This window comes from Dioscorea cayenensis, chromosome 5 (assembly GCF_009730915.1).
Source record: "Dioscorea cayenensis subsp. rotundata cultivar TDr96_F1 chromosome 5, TDr96_F1_v2_PseudoChromosome.rev07_lg8_w22 25.fasta, whole genome shotgun sequence".
NCBI classification, from domain to species: domain Eukaryota; kingdom Viridiplantae; phylum Streptophyta; class Magnoliopsida; order Dioscoreales; family Dioscoreaceae; genus Dioscorea; species Dioscorea cayenensis.
Genome location: NC_052475.1, coordinates 13,093,684 through 13,115,770, shown reverse-complemented (window position 1 = coordinate 13,115,770; position 22,087 = coordinate 13,093,684). Strand labels below are relative to the sequence as shown.

Genomic DNA, 22,087 nt, shown 5'->3' with positions numbered 1-22,087 from the left:
ATTTAAATTTAGAATTTAAATGATAAAAAATTTATTTTATTTTTTTAAAATAAAGAAAAAAGAAAAGAATGAAGCAGATGCTGACAAGGATGCCAACTTGACATCCATGGAAACCTATTCGGTAAAAAAAAAAATATTTGTAGTGATTTAATATTATATTTACATCCATTAAATAAATTTTCAATTTTTGAATAATTGTTTAAAAAATAATATCTCCTCAAATCAAAATAATATAAAAAATCTAAGATGGGTCGCCTTTGTCAAAAATTATAAAAATCTAAGAGAGTGATATTGGTAAATTCTCTTTCATTGTTTAAATTTTTGTTTCCTTTGTCTTTGCTTTGTAAAGCTCATAGGAGGACGAGTTGTTGAAAGCTTTCTAGATGGTAGATTTTTCTAGATTAGTTGTTTTGGTATATATAAGTATTCGAACTTCCACATCACTTAAGGACTTAGCCTCTATTGTTTACATCAACAATTAATGATAAATTTTAAATATAATGAATTATTTTTCCATTAACAATTTTCATATTTAATAAATAAATTTTACTATTTTTCCTGTTTTCAAATTAATAATGAAATAATTTAGGTCAAAATATCAAAATGGTCCCTCTATTTTGTGTTTTTCGTTCTTTTAATCCCTCTAATATAAAATCCGCCTTTTTGGTCCTTATATTTTCACATTTTTATCTTTTTGATCTCTCTAATTGACGAATTTGCCTTTTTGGTCCTTCTAGTTGATGAATTAAAGGGATCAAAAAAAGATAAAAATGTGTAAATACGAGGACCAAAAAGACAAATTTTATATTAGAGGGACTAAAAAAGCGGAAAACGAAAAATAGAGAAACCATTTTGATATTTATACCAATAATTAAATTAATTTCTTATAATTTAATAACAATGGTATATACGCAAACTAGTCTTTCTAAATAAACTTGAAAGTGAGGACGTACCTATATCTATATCAAATATATTTATGAGTTGATGAGCACCAAAATGTTCATTGTGAAATGGTGGGGGTTAATAAATGATGTCATATGAACGACCACGTTAGAAGGATCATTAAATATCTTTCAATTAAAAAACCAATAAGTAGGAAAAAGAAATTCACAATAATTTTTCCTTTGGTGGGTTGACTTGAAAAGATGGGGTCAATGCATAATGAGCAGGCAATGGTGGTCTATCTCAGTGTCTTTTTTACTGCTTCTCATCATACAAATTGGAAAAAGGGGATCTGACTCTGATCCACATAACAAAATGCCTTTTTTTTAGAGGCCATAAGGAAACAAGAAAATGGGAATATACAACATAGTCGATGACAGTTTAAATATTCCAACCAGAACTTATGCTGGAATAATGATCGTTTCATGTGAAGCAGAGGTCTATCGTTGGGAAAAAGGAAAGGATGGACATGCACTGAGGACCACCAAAAGGAACCCAAAAAAGTATATATATAAATTAACAAATTGGTGACTATTCATTCTTTCATTTTTTGTCACAGATAAATCAAATTGATAATTTAGTTCGGGCAAAAAACATAAAAATAAAAAAATAAAAAAAAATAAAAATCTTTGGTTTAGTGGCACTGACCCCACTATATAAAGCTTTGTTTGTGGAATACTCATTACTCAAATTCAAAACACACTAGACTTAGTGGTGCCAAAAGTCCTCAGTTGTGAGTGCAAGTTTGCAGCCCAATCTTTGTGATGACTGACACTAATGATCAAATGATCTATTTGTAAACGGATCCCCGTTAGAAAACTTCATAATTGGTGAGAGTTCAAATCACGGGTGAGGACACATTTCTGGGAGTGTAAGTAGTGGTTATATGTAGGTGGTTCCAGTATCCACATATTCAAGTACCCGCCTCCACTCACTCCACTGAGGCATATGCATGTTGCTGCTTTTTTTAGCAGCCCTGGTAACTCATCTTAGCAAACATCCATGTAATGACCAAGTGAGAATATATTGATTGGCAATCATTGCCTCCTTTTTCATATGCTTCTGACTGTATATATACTCGTTGCATTTGTAAGGTTATGAAAATAAATGAAAGCTAGTGAGATATCTTGCTTAACCTACCGCATCTTCTGGACCAAGAAGTTTTCATCCTTCTCAGAAAATCTCTTTAACATAGCATTATATCTTTTAGACCATTTTTTCAATTGTACTCCTTGAATGTGGAAGTTTTGTCATGATTTTATACATGTCGGCTTAAAAAATATAAAAAACATCAAATAATTTTTTCCTATGCTTACCTTTTATTTCTAATTCAAATCATATTTTTTTAAAATGAAATATCGATAAGTCACGTGTTAAAGGCGTACAAAAGGAAATATCATACAATTTTTTTTATTAATTTAAAATTATTAATTAATTTTAATAGATTTCTTAATATGCGTGAATCATTTGAAGTAGACTTATAAATAGGAATAGAGGAGTGTTACCTTCGGGTTCTTATTACATTAGCTATCAACACTTTTATGAAAATCGGGAAATACCCTTCATTATTGAGCGAATGTTTTAGATTGATCATGCCACTTTTATGCATAGTATGGCCTTTGAATTTTTAGTTTGTGTGAGAAACACCCACTATTTCTTCTTCTTCTTCTTTTTTACCTCTCGTTTGTGTGAAAAGTAACCCATCTCCCTTAGTACCATTTTCTTTTTTGTCATTCACTCTACCCTTACTCAGTAACACATCTCACTTGTATGAGAAGCCATAGGAGTCCTACGGAGAAAACCCAAACTATGAGTTTTGTTTTTGTTTTCCATGGATTTTTCATGGCATATATTGCTGACTACTTTAGTGGTGCAGGCGACTTTTTTTGAGATTGTGAATGGAGATGGAGACTTTATTTTTGCTATTTTCATATATAGAAGAGAAGTTCAAACTCTAAAATTTAGTATATCAGGGCATCGAGGCTTTTAGAAGATCATAAAACAATTTGTCCTATCGCCTCTAATGCAGACACGTTACATATATATATATATATATATATATATATATATATATATATATATATATATATATATATATGCAACATATATAGGTTTAAGAGGCGGTTTGGTTCGCGGTAATGTAGAAAATTTACCACGTATTACGTAGTAATCTAAAAATATTATTGCATTTGGCATTACACCGGTGGTAATTTGGATGGTGATATCACATTACCAACTTATAAATGTTACCAAGAAAGTAAATAATCCTATTACCACCAAATTTGGTGTTTATCTTGGATTACCATGGTAATCTTATAACTTTTTATATTTTAACAAATTGATTACTAATGACAACCACACACAACAATGAACTATTCCCGGTAATAAAAGTTCCCAACCAAACATGATTATATCAAATTACCACAATATTACCCAACCATATAACATTTCCACTCATATTACCATGGTAATCTCATTACGTGGTAATATGTTGTTACCACGAACCAAACGACCCCTAAGAAGAATGTGATGGACATGGTGGTGTATACATTACTAGAAAAAACCACTAAAAGTCTCTTCAACTTCTTGTTACCTTCATGAATATCACATGGATATGTTCTTATAATTTTTGAAAGTTTATGTATGGTTTGATGCATTACAAATTTGCCTATTATTTTGTTTATGCTTCTTGTATAATATTTTTGTTATTTTAAAATGTGTTGTTTACACAAAAAAAAAATAAAAAAAAAATAAAATTATTGATTATAATTTTTTTTCTTAAATATTTTCCCTAACTATTTATTTTTATCAAGGATTTAAAAACCGGACAGGTCGACGAACCGGTTAGCCAACCGGTTCGCGGTTCAACCGGTCCAACCGGTTCGACCGGCCGGTTCAATGCTTTTTATTTTTAAAATTTTTTTAAATAAATAAATTTTAAAAAATAATTATAAAATTTCATAAAATTATAAAAAAAAATCCAAAAAAATCAGGAAAATGGGGAAAAATAGAAATTTAATAAATATAACTATGAAATTAAAAATTTTTATTTCTTTTACTAGCTCATAAGTCACAAATCACAAGTCCTCCATGAATTTTATTTTTAAAATATAACTATATAACTACAAGTCTACACTCTATAAGACTCAAGACAAGACTACATTAAAAAACAAGACCAACAAATAACAAACAAGCCCACCACTACCACAAGGCACAAGCTTGAAGAATTCACAACTTTCACTTCTATATAAAATTTAATTTCTCAACATGAACATACATAGTTATATACAAAAATACTACAAATCTATAAAGTACAAATAACAAAGCACCAAACAAGTCCACAAGTATCAATTGATTCAATTCACAACTTCAACATAATAAAATTCAAATTTTCCAATATTAATACAACAAATTTTCTAATATTAATATAACATGAACCACCAAATAAATTCAAAGTTCAATTTTTTTTAAAAAAAACCGGTCGGTCCGGTTGAACCGGTTCACCGGTTCCCGGTCCGACAACGGTTCATAGCCGGTTCAATATATACAAATGAACCGGACTGGTGGCCGGTTCCCGGTTCAACCGGTTCAACCTGCCGGTCCGGTCCGATTTTTAAATCCTTGATTTTTATCTTGACTATCATGGATCAGTTTTCACAAAGCTTGCCTTTAACCTAGAGGTTATGTTACTCTTACATGTAAGGTGTCCAACCCTTGTTTGAAGCCTATAGCAACTACACAACTCAAAATGGAGTTATGCAGAAATTACTGTAGCAGTCATGCTGGGGTATATGGGCTGCAAAATGCCGTATTTGGACTTGCTAGAGAATTTATGGGGGCTTTCTGGGTACCTAAAAGTAGGGGTGCCAATATTTTGTCCGGGCTTGCCGGCCCGGTTTTGTTCGGCCCGAAATAAAAAGGGTTTGGACAAAAGTTGTATTATTCCGAGTCGGGTTTGGACAATGCTTGATTGTCCCAATTTAAATTTGGGCCGGGTCCGGACAAAGAAATTCGGACAATTGGGCTTTTGTACCTCTAAAATTTTAAAAGCTCAAATCATTAGCCCAATTGTTTTAAGCCCAATTTTCCAAAAACTTCAAACTTATATAGTTTTTTTATTAAGACTTGGAATTTTGTATGATTTGATTTGAGTTTTTGGATTGTTGGATTTTTTTATTTTAATGTCAATTAAATTATTTTTTATAATTTAATATTTGAGTGAAGTTAAATGTAATTTATAGGATTTGGACAAAATTTGGATATCAGGACAATCCGATTTAAAAAAAAAAGGGGGTCCGGACAAGTTAGGTTTGTTCGGATTTAAAATCGGGCCGGGTTTGGGCAACAAGTTTATTTATTTATAGTAGTAGTTGCCCAGACCTGGTTTTATCCGTACCCGGATTTTTGCCACCCCTACCTACAAGGCAGCCGCATGAAGTAGAATTGTAGCAATTATTGTAACAGGGTACTGTAGCAAGCCGCAAGAGACGCGCAAGTTGCTCGATTTGGAGTTACCAAAGATATTCGGAGAAAGTCATATGGGCGGCATATAGCCCGCATGGAACCCATATAGGTACCGTAGCAACATGAAAGACATATTTAACTCTTCATTCTTTCTGGAGAGTTTTTGAGAGAGGAAAGAAAGGAGAAGAGGGTTGCGGGCTAGATATTCGAGATTCATCAAAGGGAAAGGTTTGGAGACGTTCGAGAGCTTTGAATTTGAGCTTGAGAGCTCTAAGAAGAAGAAGAGAAGGTACATTTGTGCTCTTTTCTTCATTCTTGTAAACCTAAGCTAGGGCTTACAAGAAGATGGGGAGTTGGCTAGGGCAAGTTGATTTTCTTCTTGTTGTGTATTCTTCATTGCTCAAGGAAGGCATGTTGTTGATTGTATGCATCAATATGCTAGATTAAGCTAGTTTGTGGCTTAAGAGAGAAGAAGAACACTGTAGCTACTTCTCATACAACTTGAATATTCTAGGTTCTTGTGGTTTTCTTGTTGTAGTAAAGAGTTTTTTCCCACAAGAATTGTTGTTTATGAAAAATCTACATTGGTGTTTGAATGCAAATTATGGTGATTTGATTGCCATTGATCCTTAAGGGATGAATAGTATTGACTGCCAAAAATTGTCCGCTATGTGTTTGAGACCCTAGCTCCCCCCCAACATTACAACCATTTGTTGGAGCCCTAACCAATGCTAGTTCTTCTTAACCATTTGAGATGCCAATCATCATATACTCCGTTAATGTTTTGAAAATGTCAAACACTTGAAGGAGGTGCTACACAACTTCACTGTCAAATTTAATTTTGACTTCACCTTTTTGAAAAATAAGCACAATGTTACCATTGAATATGCCTTGGTTGGAGAGAGAGAGAAAGGGAAGGGAAGGGGGTTGATGTGGTGGTAGTGGTGGCATCTCCTATCCAAAGGCCTCAAAAAATTAGTTACTAATTAAACATGTAATCTACAAGCCTAAGTTCTATCTCCCTTATAGTGTCGTGGACATAAAATGAGTTATATTCCTTGAGCATGGTAATCTACAAGCCTAAGTTCATAAGGAGGTTGATAAGTGCTTGAGTAGACATATTTTTTATATATGTTTTACATGCATTGAGCATCCTTGTTACCATGGTTTATGTCTTATATTGTGTATTTGGTGTTCTTTTATGCATATAGGTTGTGAATGCCTTGAAGAGTAAAAAGGAAGCAAAGATAGGCTATAAAGACATAATGTTGGGAGTTCTTATTCAATTCAAGGACCAAGACACGAGAGGAGTTCATAAACGTGGAGATGTGTGCCAACTTCCAAGAAGATTCAAGTCAATTCACTAGTTGGAAGGGCACAAAGGTAGCCACATCTTCATGTTCCTTCTCTTTGTGAAGATTGCAAGGCCTCTCAAAGATACGTCGATGAAGAAAAGTTTTATAGCTTACCACATGGACGTGTGCCCGGACATGTGGCTCAAGAGAAGAGTGTTTGGACCGCGTTTTGTGAAAAATACTGTAGCGAAACGCTGCAGCAATTTTACTGTAACAACATACTGCAGTAAAATTACTATTCATGCACCTGCATGGAAATTCTTGCAGCCCACGCGGGCGCGTGGAAAATCCACATGGGCGCGTGGGGGCACGTGACAGACGTGGTCTAAGGCCTATAAATAGCTGTTTTGCCCTATTCTTTCTCATCTTTTGTGCGGCTCTTGAGGGGTGAGACGGCTAGGGTTTGGAGAGGAGGTCTTTGTGGCTTCGGAGGCACTTTGTCACCAACTTTGATCGATTCCTCCTCCGTTATAGTATCAAGGAAGCCACCGGTGAACCTAGCTTCGGAGTGGGTCCTTCAAGACGTCGAAGGCCATCAGTTCATATAAGGGGGTTTATTTCTATGGTTTTAATGTACTTTCATTCATTGATGGTGTGTTTTGTATGTTGCTCCATGGAGAGCTAAAACCCTAGAGGGTATTTGGGCTTGTGAACCCTAGGATTCTCATCTTTTGTGGATTTGCTTAGTGTTTCTATTTAATCCGAGTTTGATTAAGTTTTAATCTTGATTGTCTAATGCTTGCTTGCCTTATTGATCTTTTGGTTATTTGGTTTGCTTGATATGTTACCTTGGTGAGGGAGAGGTCTCCATTAGGGTTAGAATCTCAAGATTGAATAGGGTTGAGAGGTCGAGTCATGAGATAGTGGGCATCTCCTTTCCCCTCTGATTGGTGTATTCTATCTCCGTTCCCTAAGCTCTATGCAACCAAATTTGGTGTGAGGCGTGAGATTGAGAGATTTCTCCACCGGGACCTTGTAGGGGGTTAGGATCCTTCACCGAGAATTAGGGTTGGATCAATCTTTAGGAATTGGATACACCTCTTAGAATCCCTAGAGTGCTTTGTGGTCATATGTGGTGTGAGGTGTTGAGATTGAGCGATTTCTCCACCGGGACCTCATAGGGGACTAGTATCGGTGATCGAGAGGTTGGATCCGATTATATTTGGATTTCCACGACTTAACTTACTCTTCATAGAAACACTTTGCTTATCTGGTACCTAATACCTGAATCCTAGGGGGAGCATTGCCCGAATACCCCACTTTTACTGATTGAGATCTCCATCCATTTCACCCTTGCATATTCGTCTCTGGTATTCATTCCTTCGCACATTAGATCACCACACCTTTCTATTTATCATTAGGCTAGAAAGCAGAGAAGAAGTTAGTACTAGTAGCCATGTTCCCTGTGGATTCGACTACCTGACTCACCGGGTATTTTATTACTTCGACACCCGTGCACTTGCGGTTCACACGCATATTCGGACACGTGTCAGAGGTTGTGTGGAAAATTATTCCAAGAAGTTATATGGTAAGTTATGATCTACTAATATAGTCTACGAGTAAGATGGTTGAAATGAACATGTAGCATCATCATTACTAAGAAATAAGATGATTGGTTTTAACATGGATTTTTTTTTTCCATGCCTGCCTTAATGATTTCAAGGAGGATTGTAGATCCTTGTTGATCCTTGATAGAATTCACTTGCTTAGGAGATACAAATGGCACTTTGTTGGGTGCAACATGCAAAGATAGTAATGAATGATTCTTCTATTAATTCACTACAAACTAATTGCCATTTATAAACACTCGTGAACTGTCAATCATACCCTAAAAACTATTGGTATATACCACCAAGGTTCACGCCAGTGGAATTTCAATCCCTTGGCTAAAACCTCTTAGCTGGAAGAGTATACCAATGGTTTCTCATCCCTTGGTGTAACCCATGTACCTATACCAACGGTTCAAGCATCCATTGTGTGTTTTATAATGTTTATCATATATTATATATTGTGTTATTATTATTATTATTATTATTCTACAATTGATTATTATACATACATACATACATACATACATACATACATACATACATACATATATATATATATTATTACCTATTTTATTGTACAAGGGCAAAATAGTTAAATACACATTATACTTTTTCTCTCTCCTATGTACCCACTCCTCTTTTCCACTTAACAAAAAAATAAAAATAAAAATAAAATAAACTACTCCTCCACACTCCTCCATGAACCAAACACAATATTTTCTCAAACCCTCCATACTCCTTGTTTATGTAAAAAAATTGCATACAGTTAAATCATAATCGAATTAGGACAACATGTGGTTCAAATAAATAAATTTCATTATATTTGGATATATTCAAGATAAGTCTTGACATTTTCGAGATAATCTACAAAGTTAGAATCTGAAAATCAGCCGAGAGCACAGATCTCAAGGCGATCTAAAATATCCAAATCACAAGATCAACCGAGAGCACAGATCTCGAGGCGATCTCAAATATTTAAATCACAAGATCAGCCGAGAGCACAGATCTCGATGTGATCTAAAACATTCAAATCACAAGATTATCCTAGCACAGATCTCAAGGCGATCTAAAATATCCAAATCACAAGATCAACCGAGAGCACAGATCTCGAGGCGATCTAAAATATTTAATTCACAAGATCAGCCGAGAGCACAAATCTCGAGGTGATCTAAAACATTCAAATCACAAGATTATCCTAGAGCACAGATCTCGAGGCGATCTAAAATATCCAAATCACAAGATCAACCGAGAGCACAGATCTCGAGGTGATCTAAAATATTTAAATCACAAGATCAGCCGAGAGCACAGATCTCGAGGTGATCTAAAGCATTCAAATCACAAGATCAACTGAGAGCACAGATCTCGAGGTGATCTAAAATATCCAAATCATAAGATCAGCTTAGAGCACAGATCTCAAGGCAATCTAAAATATTTAAGTCGCAAAATCAGCCGAGAGCACAGATCTCGATGCGATCTAAAACATTTAAATCACAAGATCAGCCGAGAGCACATATCTCGAGGCAAAATATAAATTACAAAATTGCCCTTGAGACCATATCTCGAGGTAAAATACAAATTACAAAATTGCCCTTGAGAATTTATCCCAAGGCATAAATACAAATTACAAGATTGCCCTTGAGAACACATTTCTCTAGGTAGTCTCAAATCTTAGGATAGCCCAAATACACATCCCGAGGCAATTCTAAATTTCATGTAGCCAGATCTCGTGCCAACCTGAGAAAATGCGAATCCTGGCGCTCCCAAACACTTATCTCGAGGCAGATTGAATTTTATTAAAATTTGAAAATTTAATTAAAATTCAAAATTTTGGTTTTATCCTCTCTCAAAATTTTATTAATTAAATAAAAAAAAATCAAATTTTAAATTTTGATTTTATCCTATCTTTTGACTTGGGCTATGATTTCACGGAGGTTGGGTTATGATTTTGCGGAGGAGTTTGGTGGTGAAGATAAGAGTAAATGAGTTCTTTAAAAAGGAAGCCATGAGTGAGAACGAGGAAGAAAAAAAAAAGGAATAAAAAAAAATGAGGAAAAAAGGTTCTCTTGCTTATTTATATAAAATATATATACATATATATTAATAAAAAAAAGGGAAGAAATCGCCCGCCGTTGCCGCTGTTCACCACCGTGGCATGCTTGAATGGCTGAGATAATGCCGTCAAACATGCCGCTGCCTTCACACGTCGCTTTTGCAACTGTTCACCACCGTGGCGTGCTTGAATGACTGAGATAACGCCGTCAAGCATGCCGTTGCCGCTAATCACGCCTGAAGTCATTGTCTGCCATCACCTGTTGTCGCTCGTCGCTGCTAATGCTCACTGGTTGCAAGAGAAGACAGAGGTAAGAAGCTAAAGCCCTCAGAAAAAAAAGAAGATTTAAAAAAAAAAAGAAAAAAAATCAGAAGAGATGAAGAATAAAAAAAAATCATAATAAATAAATAAATAAATAGTTTCTCTACTTGGTCGTATCAATATCGATCTCTCCTTTCCTTGGACCTTTCGGAAGACATTGCCTTGATGGCAAACAATCTATCGAAGCTATAAAAGAAAATTCTAAGGCTGCTGCGAGTGAGATGGAAGGGAGAACTGAAGAAAGTCTCCTTGGTATACATCCCAACATCTCATGCGTGATGAGCTTGGAATGATACGAAATCAAATAGATACTGATATGCTTTGTTGCTGTTGCCATTGCCAAAGAGATATCAAAGCAGAGTCATTGGCGAGGCTGAAGAGCTGCCGGAAATATACATGTAAACCACCAATGCTGCCGTTTCTTTCTCGCCAATATATTGAAGCTACCCGTCACCTTTACTAAACAAGGTTAATGTTTCACCCGCATCATGGAGAAAGTTAACAAGTAACGGCGGGAGAGGTATACGCACTTATTCAGCACCGAGAAGCCTGATCCGCTTCTTTCCGCTTCATCGAATTCAAAGCTTTCAACTTTCACATCAATGGCGGGTGGATCAATCCCAAGCACACCGCTTCTCAAGGATAAGCTAGATATCATTATCCCGACCATTAGGAACCTTGACTCCCTTGAGATGTGGAGGGTGTTCTTCCAGCAGTACCACTTCATCATCGTTCAGGATGGAAATCCATCGAGGACCATTAAAATTTCTGAGGGTTTCGACTACGAGCTCCACAACCGCGACGATATCAATCGGATCTTGGGGCCTAAAGCATCCTGTATCTGGTTCAAGGACTCTGCTTGCTGGTGCTTTGGGTTTATGATTTCTACGAAGAAGTATATTCTCACCATTGATGACGATTGCTTCATAGCAAAGGATCCGTTTGGCAAGGAGATCAATGCACTTGAACAGCACATAAAAAAAACCTGCTCGTGATTTCTCCCCAGATCAGAACTATTGACGAAGGTGGTGGGATTCTCGACTCTAACTCGCTCATCTTCATATCTTGCGCTGTGGCAATGGAAGGGATTACGGTGTTCATGCCATCACTGGAAGGCATGAAGCACGTCAGGTCTGAGGATGGGGATATGCTCACCAAGCCCTTCCTTGATAGGTGCAAGCTTGTGATGCCTATCACAGAAAAGATCAGACTTGCAATGGCACTCGTAAGGTCTGATATAGGGGGTAATATTTCGAGATTGGAAGCCAAATATAATTCTGATCCATCAAAGTTTGAGCTCCTCTACAGCATTTTGGCCTTGCACATCTCTTATCTTCGTAATTCCTTACTGGAAAAAAACACCAAGATACTCAAAACAATGTTTAAATGCCTGCCAAGTCAAGTGATAACCATTCTCAGGAGAGAAGTTATGACAAGGAAATGGCTGTGAAATTCTTTTCGCTTTTATTCATCAAGAAGCACTTGCAGAAAACTTGGTTAAGGTTTGAAGAGATGGATCTTGGAAGAGTTAATGTGTTTCTAGCTTTCGTTGTTATTATTCTGTGCTCATGTGCTCCTTTAAATGCTTAACTTCAAGTTGGTTTCTATAATGGCGCATGCCCCGTAGCTAAATCCATAGTCAAAGAAGAAGCTATGAAAGCTCTAAATGATGATCCTGGCTTAGCTGCTGGCCTCGTTAGAATGCATTTCCATCAGCAACAGCATAGCAGAAAAAGATTCATCGACAAACAATCCAAGTTTCCGAGGATTTGAAATCATCGATGCAGCGAAATTTGAAAGCTCTTAGTCTAAGAGAACAAATGGATTATAGAAGAAGCAAAACCAAAAAACATACACTTCATTAACTATGACCATTACATAAGACCTCATATATATGACATACGTTACTAAAAAGAAACAGCAACAAGAAAATAAAATAACTACCCACTACTCTCCACCATTCCACTAATGACTGACACGTTCTTCATTTAAATTAACTTAACTAACTGACTCCAACTTTAAAACAAAACATACACATAATATAACTTAATTACAATATAGTCTTCATTAAACAACCAGCCCATACTTGAGCTCAGTTTCATCCTTTTGGTGACTGAACTTGATGCATTTCATCTCCAATCTTCAATCTCCTCCTTGAGCTCAAGTCACACACTCCTAGCCTGCTTCTCAGATCTTCAAACCTGTTTCTGCTTAAAGGCTTTGTAAATATATCTGCCAATTGTTCTTCAGTGCAACAATATATGATTTCAATCTCCTTCTTCTCCTCATAATACCGAACAACATGGTACTTAACTTTAATATGCTTGGTTTTGCAATGTAAAACGGGATTCTTGGCAATGGAAATGGCTGCTGAATTGTCACATAAGATACTTGTAGCTTCAGACATATCAAAACATAGATCTGTCATCAATTTTCTCATCCAAATAGCTTGTTTAACAGCTTCTGAAACTCCAATGTATTCTGCCTCTGCAGTGGATTGTGCCACAGGACCTTGCTTCTTAGAACTCCAAGATATTATTCCAGTTCCTACAGAGAAGCAACTACCAGAAATACTCCTCATTTCTTCATCAGTTCCAGCCCAATCACTATCTGAGAAACCAAAAAGCTTGATTGTTGCTGCCCTGCCATATTGAATTCCATACCCAATTGTCCCTTTGACATATCGAAGAACTCTTTTGGCTCCATTGAAGTGTTTTTTTCGGTTGGATTTTTACATGAACCTTGATAGATAGTTTACTGCAAAAGAAATGTCTGGCCTAGTTGCACATAAATACAAGAGACTACCAATTAAGCTTTTGTACACACTACCAGTTGTTTGAGGAGTTCCATCTTCTTTAATCAGCTTCTCACCCACACTGAATGGAGTGCAAACAGGCTTGCAGCTTTCCATACAAAACTTCATCAATAATTCTTCAGCAAACTTCTTTTGATGAACAAAAATCCCTGCCTCTCTTTGTTGTACCTCCATTCCTAGAAAGTAAGCCATTTTCCCAAGATCACTCATATCAAAAGTTGATTTCATCTTGATCTTAAACTCTTCCACTTCTGTCTCTCTGCTTCCTGTCAACAATATATCGTCAACATAGATAGACACAACTAGCAGATCACTTTCATCCTTCTTGACATATAGTGTGGCTTCATTGAGGCTTCTTGTAAATCCAATGCTGATTAAATGACAATCCAACCTGCTGTACCAAGCTCTGGGAGCTTGTCTTAAGCCATATAAAGCCTTTTGAAGCTTGTACACCTTCCCTTCTTCACCAGTCTTCTCAAAGCCTTCAGGTTGCTGAACAAAGATTTCTTCACTTAAATACCCATTTAGAAATGCAGATTTCACATCCATTTGATACACTACCCAACCTTTCTGAGCAGCTATAGCTAACAACAACCGAATTGTATCAAGTCTTGCAACTGGAGCCCTTTACAACAAGTCTGGCTTTATGCTTATTCACTGACCCATTTGCATTCATCTTGAGCTTAAACACCCATTTAACTCCAATAACTTTCTTCTCAACCGGCTTCTCTACAAGTATCCATGTATTGTTCTTCTCAATCATACTTAACTCCTCCTCCATTGCATTCCTCCATGCTTCTGATTGTAAAGCTTCATAACAAGTATTTGGTTCTAGTGCAGCCACATTACACCTTGCATAAACATCTGCCAAGCTTCTATATCCTCTTATTGGAGTATGATCACCCTCCTCTTCTTCACTGCTTCCTTCTCCTATTAGCTCTCCACTTGTACCTTCATTTTCATGCACTACAAGCGCAGGCTCTTCATTCACTTCATCTTTATTATAAATAGGAACTTCAATAAGTTGTTGTACTGCTTCAGTAGAAGTTGTTTGCTTTTTCTCCCAATCCCAGACTTGATGTTCATCAAAGTTAACATCTCGACTGACTCTAATTTTCCGTGAGCCAACTTCATAGATTCTATAGCCTTTTGTGACAACACTATAACCCACCAAAATACCAACATCCGCTCGTTTGTCCAATTTTGTTCTTCTCTGCTGTGGAACATGAGTATAACAAATGCTACCAAAGACTTTCAAGTGCTTTACCTTTGGTTTGAAACCTGTCCAAGCTTCATATGGAGTGATGTTGCTAAGAGATTTGGTGCCCAATCTATTCTGTAGAATACACAACTGTATTCATCGATTCAACCCAAAAAGATCTTTGGCATTCTCTTCTCGAAAAAGCAAACATCGGCCATATTCAAAACTCGATCCGTTTCTTCCTTTCACTTACTCCATTTTGCTGAGGTGAGTAAGGTGCGATGAAGTCGTGTAGAATTCCATTTTGTTGCAAGTATTCTTGAAATTCTCCCCGAAACAAATTCACCTCCATTGTCTGATCTTAATGTTTTAATTTTAAGATCAACTTCATTCTCAACCAGTGCCTTGAACCTTTTAAACAATTGGAATGCTTCTGACTTCTTCTTCATGAAATAAACCCAAGTGAACCTGCTGAAATCATCAATAAATAGGATAAAATACTTGCTTCCATTCAAAGATTCAGTCTGCATTGGACCACAAATGTCTGTGTGAACAAGTTCAAGTCTCTTTGATGCTCTCCTTGTGTGTGAAGCTGTAAATGGTTATCTGTGAGATTTTCCCTCTTCACATACAGCACATATGTTCTTCTTCAAGTACATAAGAGGTATACTCTCCACCATCTGTCTTTCTGCCATATGCTTGAGAGTTTCATTGTTACAATGCCCGAATCTTTTATGCCAGATCATTGTATCATCCATGCTAACATGATATGTAGTGTCATATCCTAACTTCAATGGAAAACTATGACCATGCATTTCAATCTCCATTAATTTTGTACCTTTCTTATCAAGCACCTCACACAATTTACCATGGAAAACCAGTGATAGACCAGAATCTATTAACTGACCAACACTAATTAAATTGTGTGCAAGTGCAGGTACAAATAAAACATTGGATAGTTGCTTGTTACCTTGAGTTGTATTGATAAGAACCATCCCTTTCCCTTCTACTGCAACATAGTCTCCATTTCCAATTCTGACTTTTGATTTATAACTCCGGTCTATCTCCTTAAAAGCGCCAACATCTCCACACATATGATGAGTACACCCACTGTCTAATAGCCATCCTTTCTTGCGAAATTTCCGAAACCTTATCATCAATTGCCATAAACATCATCTCTTCTTCTTGTTCAACCTCTTCACCCACCGAGCGTTCTCATTGCTCGCTTTTGCATACTTTTTCAATGTGACCAAACCGCTTACACCTTCTGCGATTGAACTCCCGGCGAAACCAACAATAATTTTTGGGAATGATTGGTTTGCTTACAATGTGGACAAGGTGCAAATTCTCTCCACTTCTTCACACTTGTTTCTACTTGATTGCTGCCTTGAACCTTTTGCTCTCCAGAACCTGAGAAACTCCCAACAACCTTCTTATAAGTCTTCTTTTGATATTTGTTCTTCTCGCAGACAACCAAAAGCAATATCAGCCATCTTTCCTTTAGAATCCTTCTCTTCTTTCCTCATGTTTTTGTCTTTGCTCCACTCGCTTGTAGTGAACTCACCAATTCTCCAAAGCTTATTGTTGTGAGATCTTTGGAGTCTTCAAGAGATGCAATCTTGTGCTCAAACCTCTCCCGTAAGCTCACCAACACTTTCTCCACAACTCTGCTATCTTTCAAGTCTTCTCCAAGCAACCCGAATTACGCTGACAATGCTTATAATTTTTATCACCAAACTCCCTCACAGATTCATCTTCTTTCATCCGGATCATCTCAAATTCCCTCTTTAGATTTAGGATTTGAACTCTTCTAGCCTTCAAGTCACCTTCAAAAACTCCTCCTTGAGTTTATTCCATGCCTCATTTTGCGCTCTCACAGTCATGAGTTTAGTAAATAGCTCCTCAAGAATCGCCGAATGGATGACGATGAAGAGCTTTATATTTCCGAGTAATGACTTTCGAGTGAGTTCTTCTTTTGCGCGTACGTGGGATGCTACGGCAAGATATCAACGTCATCATCCTTCTCATCGCATCCCATAGGTCATATGCTCGAAGATAAGCCTTCATTTTCACCTCCCGTGCTGCATAGTTCTGCCCACTAAACATAGGAACTTTAGAAACAAATTTAGCTGAATCTCCCATCTTCACAGCCCTCTAAGATCACCAATATAGCTTTGATACCAATTGAAAGCTCTTAGTCTAAGAGAACAAATGGATTATAGAAGCAGCAAAACCAAAAAACATACACTTCATTAACTATGACCATTACATAAGACCTCATATATATGACATACGTTACTAAAAAGAAACAACAACAAGAAAATAAAATAACTACCCACTACTCTCCACCATTCCACTAATGACTAACACGTTCTTCATTTAAATTAACTTAACTAACTGACTCCAACTTTAAAACAAAACATACACATAATATAACTTAATTACAATATAGTCTTCATTAAACAACCAACCCATACTTGAGCTCAGTTTCATCCTTTTGGTGACTGAACTTGATGCATTTCATCTCCAATCTTCAAAATTCCGGCTCGAGACTGAATGCAAAGGCATAGTCTTATGCATTTGCAGCAAGAGACTGTGTTCTATTTAGCATGGGAATACCATATGATGTGCCATCAGAGCTCACACGAAAATTCAATGGCAAGGGTTTGTCTCAAGAAGAAATGATCAATCTAACAAGAGCACACACAATTGGACGTGCTCACTGCACTTCATTCAGGAGCGCAGACTCTATAACTTCAGCTCAACAGTAAGTCAAGATCCAAGTTTAGATCCAACTTGAACAACTGAAGAAACAATATCCAAATGGGAGCACCAACCCCAGCATTATGGTGCCAATGGATTCGGATTTTGCTGTCTCATAAACATGTTCTCAGGTCCTCCAGCAATAGATGTTACCATACCTCAGGTATAAATACTGATTAGCTGAAGCCTTTAACACTTGAGAATAAAAAAAGTATCAGCTAGTATTATCTTTTAATTTGCATGTATGAACGTGCACATGCACACCCAAAAGTCTCTTTGTTACAATCTTGTAAACATTTTATCAAAATATATATATATATATATATACACACAATAGAAACAAGCAATATGTAGTTAGATGAAAAAATGAGAATCATGTTTTGTGTGCATGCATATTCACAAGATGACATTTCAAACGTGCTCATCTCTCACCAAACAAACATATATATGCAAATAAAATAATGAGAAAGCATACATGGAAAAATAATAATAATAATAATTATATATATATATATATAAAGCATGCATACGTGCATAAAATAAGAAAAAAAAGAATAAAATAAAAAAAGATGAGAACCATGCATACGTGCATGGCCAAAAAATAAAGAGTATAAAAAAAAATTGAAATGAAAAGCATGCATACGTGCATGACAAAAAAATAAAAAAAAATAAAAAAAAAATTAAAAAAAATAAAAGAATAAAAAAATAATGATAATACGTGCATAAAATAAGAAAATAGTATAAAATAAAAAAAATGAGAACCATGCATACGTGCATGGCCAAAAAAAAGAGAATATAAAAAAAATATATAAAAAAAATTGAAATGAAAAGCATGCATACGTGCATGACAAAAAAAATAAAAAATAACATAAAATAAAAAAATTAATAAAAAAAGAATAAAAAAATAATGATAATAAAATATGAGAAGCATTGTGGGCCCCAGCTTCCTTGTCCTCATTGATTTGTAAAAGCCATGAGAGCCCGGGATTCCTGGCCAAAGTTATGCAAACTTTTGCATAATTTCTTGAAGCTTGTCTTAAACTTGTCCTTGTTGCCATTTTGTTATTGACAATGGAGCTCAAGCCTTGAGCATCCTTTCTTCGAGAGAGCTGTGATCTCCTCCGGCGAACTTCCGGCAAACCTTGTAGTTGTAGTTGCAAGTTTTCTTCGCCTCATCTTATCACTCTTCCAAAGTAATCATCTATGCCTTTGATAACCAAGCCATTTAACTTTATTGTTTTCTTCTTCTCCATTTACTTCTTCTTCTTTCTATTATTGGTGGTGGTGGTTGCTAGCTCTAGGAGGTTTTGGAGCTTGGATTTCAGATGGTTTCTCCTTTCACCTCTCTTCACTTCTCTCTTTTCCGACCATCAAGTAAGTCCCTAACCATGCTTGGATAAGTTTTTGGTATGTCTTTAGTGCATGGATTTTTCTTATGGTTGTTGGACTTCTATCTTTGTTTAGCTTGCCATGAGATGTTGTGAACTTCATGATTGTGTATAGCTCCATAGAAGGATTAGTGTGAAAGTTTCATGATCTATGATTATACATGTATTCTTCCAAGCTTATTTAGGTTTCAGCTGGTGCACATTAGTGTTTTTAGTATAGGAAAATCTATGTTGACTGCATCCCTCATCCTTCTTTTGAAATTCTTTTTATTTCATATGTTGGATATGTGTAAGTAGTTATATATATACCCCTATTCTATAGGTCTAGTTGTAAAGCATTTGTTAAGTTGGTGGAATGATATTGCAAAGCTAAAAGCAATGTTTATTTCTTGTGATTATTAGTAGTGATAGTTTAAGAGAATGAGGGAAGCATTGTAGTGGAATGTGTTTAGATTGGATGGTGGAGATTTCTCATCAAGTGGAATATTAGTTCAAGGCAAATGTCAAATGAGTGGAGGTTAAGCATTGGATCACTTTAAATTTAATCATGTTAATTATTTAAGCTTTTAGGGTGTGTTTTAAATTCCTGCATTCCTGCATGCAAGACAATTATTGTCATTTATTTATTTATCTTATTTTTTATTTTTTATTTTTGGTTTCTCTCTCTAGAGAATGTAAAAGTTACTTGATGAGTGTTTAAACTTGCGGTTAGTGTAATTTTGTTTTAACTATGGTAAATCGTTGGGTTTTAGGATTGTTTTAGGGAGTGGCATTGGATCTCATTTTTGGACTTAAGCTAATATCAGGTAAGTAATCTACCGATAACTCCGTATTTTCAGTACTTGAGAAATTATTTTTATTCGGTAAAATAATTATCTAGTATTTTGTTATTTTATTTTGAATATCTGTTATTTTGTTAACATTGAAATTATTTATTTGGAATATGTATTTTGAGGTATTTTCTTTAAATAAATTATTTTTATTTAGTTGTTGACTGGGTAAATCCACATTGGTGTAATGCTAATTAAATGATTGCTATTCATTTTAATTTGGTTATTAATTTATTATTTATACTAAGTGTGCGATTACATTCAAATGATTACTTCAACATTTATAAAATTCATTTGTTTATAGGCATGGGTTGATGGTTCTGCTATCTTTTGAATTTACTTAGTCAATTCCTTTATTTATTTATGTATTTATTTATATAAGCATTTAGTTTAGTTTTGAAGGAGCTGGTGTTTTGAGTAATTTTAAATATTTCATGTGCTTAAATGTTTATATTTCATTTATGGTTATCGAGTTATTTTTACCTAAAGTGAGATTTTGATATTTATCTGTATTTTTGAATATATATGAACTTGAGGAATTTTAGAAATTTCTGAAACTTGTACTCTGTGATTTTTTTTTTTTGTATCTGAATGTTTTGGTCTCCAAATGAGCGATATGCAACCATGTCAGTGGGGGGTTAAACCCTGACCTTGTCGACAAGTAATTTTGGGAAAGTGAGACTGCAGTTTCGCATCGTGTCCGTTCGGTGAAATAATCAACGGCCACCTGGTATTCAGTCTCGGGTCACCGAGGGTAAATAAATGATTTTTGTTATTTTGGCTCGGGTCTGTCACCGAGGATAAACAAATGACCTTTGGCACTGACAGTTAATTTGGAGACACACACTTGAATTTGTTATTTTATGGCTTTCCCCTTTTGATTTTGATATTTTTTTGCAAAAACACAAATATTTGTCCTGCCTTGAAATTTCTGTATTTTTGATATCGTATTTCTGGGTTTTGAATTCCGGTAAATCATATTTGTAAATATTCTTTATTAGAATATTTCACTTTGTATTTTGTTTTGTTTAAATTATGCTTTGAAGACATATGCTCATTTCTGGCGAATAATTATTCGCAGTTATGAAACCTGATAATCTTTTGATTTCAGTTATTTTGAATAGCATTACTACTTGAGAACTATACCTCTGTTGAACTATTTATTTTGTATTTGTTTAAACTATGTTTAAATTTTGAATTATCCTTAATATCTGAAATCGAGATTCATAAAGCCTGTTGTTTTAGAACAATTTCTGGAGCTAGTGAGCTCATGGATTTTCTTTAAATCCTTTTCAGATCAAAAGTGATAGATCGGCGTGGATCTTGAAAGACTGCCTGTAGATGTTGCTTGTCTTGTTGTGAAATTGTAGTTCTTGTCATTGTCTATCACTATGTTCCTGTATTTTATATTTCTGGACTTCTTGTATCTTTGCATTGTATACACTGTAAAGTCTGTAATCTTGTAACCCAGTTGGTTTGTTATAGTTTTGTTTGTCCTAAACCAGGTCCTGAGGCCTTGCAGGTCTACTTGGTTCACGTCCTGTGGATCTGCGGCCGTTTGTCTGCGCACCGAGTCCGCCGAGCCGGGTTCGGGGCGTGATAAGCATGTATACCAGCATGACATAAAAAAAAATTTTAAAAAATTTTTTTTAAAAAAATCTTGACATGGTGAAAGGACATGCATGCATGTACGTACCCACCCAATCAAGATGTTTGTGAACATGCATAGCATATAGAGGGAACCACCATTATTCATTCATATATAGAATCTTGAAAGCATGCTATTGAGTGCAATACACACTTATGTGAACTAAAAATAAAATAATAATAATAATAATACCAAAGGTGGGATGCCATATACAGCAATGGAACCGATAGCTCAAGTTTAAATATGTATCAGTTTCCAAATACTGCAATGGGACAACAAACATACTATGACCAGGTTACTCACTTTGTCCAGCAGATAGATGCCCACTTTACTTATCCGCCATCTTATCAGACTTGAGATAGCATGCACATACCACCTTTCTATCAAAGGCATGAAAGAATTACAATAATTACGAGAAGTGCTGAGAAGGAGTTTGAGAGGAATAAGCCTGTTCAACAACCAAGGATTTGATAATCACTATTTAGAGGATTGAGATCATAAAGAACAAGTTTCTTATACAAAACACCCTTTAAAACTCATTAATTTGATCAGGAAAATTCTCACAAGCTCAAATTTTCAACACAACTGAAATAAAGCTAGATGTTTTTTTTTACATCTTAGACAAACCTGGGTACCCAAAATGAAACTTAAGCTTAGTCACTATAGCACGCGTCTGCACCGAATCCATTCAACCGCTTAAGACATTCTTCCTCGTACTAACACCAAAACCTGATGATGATCAAATCCCAGCCATCCATTT

At 35.6% G+C, this 22,087-nt stretch overlaps 1 protein-coding gene and 1 long non-coding RNA gene across 2 annotated transcripts; both read left to right on the top strand.

Annotated features, from left to right (window-relative positions):
* Positions 1–11,284: 11,284 nt before the first annotated feature.
* LOC120260001 (probable UDP-arabinopyranose mutase 1) lies at positions 11,285–11,677 on the top strand. Its single transcript, XM_039267447.1, has one exon. It carries the CDS (start codon positions 11,285–11,287, stop codon positions 11,675–11,677), a length of 393 nt encoding a protein of 130 aa, XP_039123381.1.
* A 6,874-nt stretch (positions 11,678–18,551) lies between these two features.
* On the top strand, positions 18,552–21,245 carry LOC120262252. The gene is made up of 3 exons (XR_005536733.1): positions 18,552–18,835; positions 19,602–19,655; positions 20,976–21,245. It is a non-coding gene; the product is annotated as an uncharacterized LOC120262252 (long non-coding RNA).
* The last annotated feature ends 842 nt before the right edge of the window (positions 21,246–22,087 follow it).

Coding starts and splice junctions, on each gene's coding strand:
- LOC120260001 (XM_039267447.1), top strand. CDS start 11,285: ATGGCGGGTGGATCAATCCCAAGCACACCGCTTCTCAAGGATAAGCTA.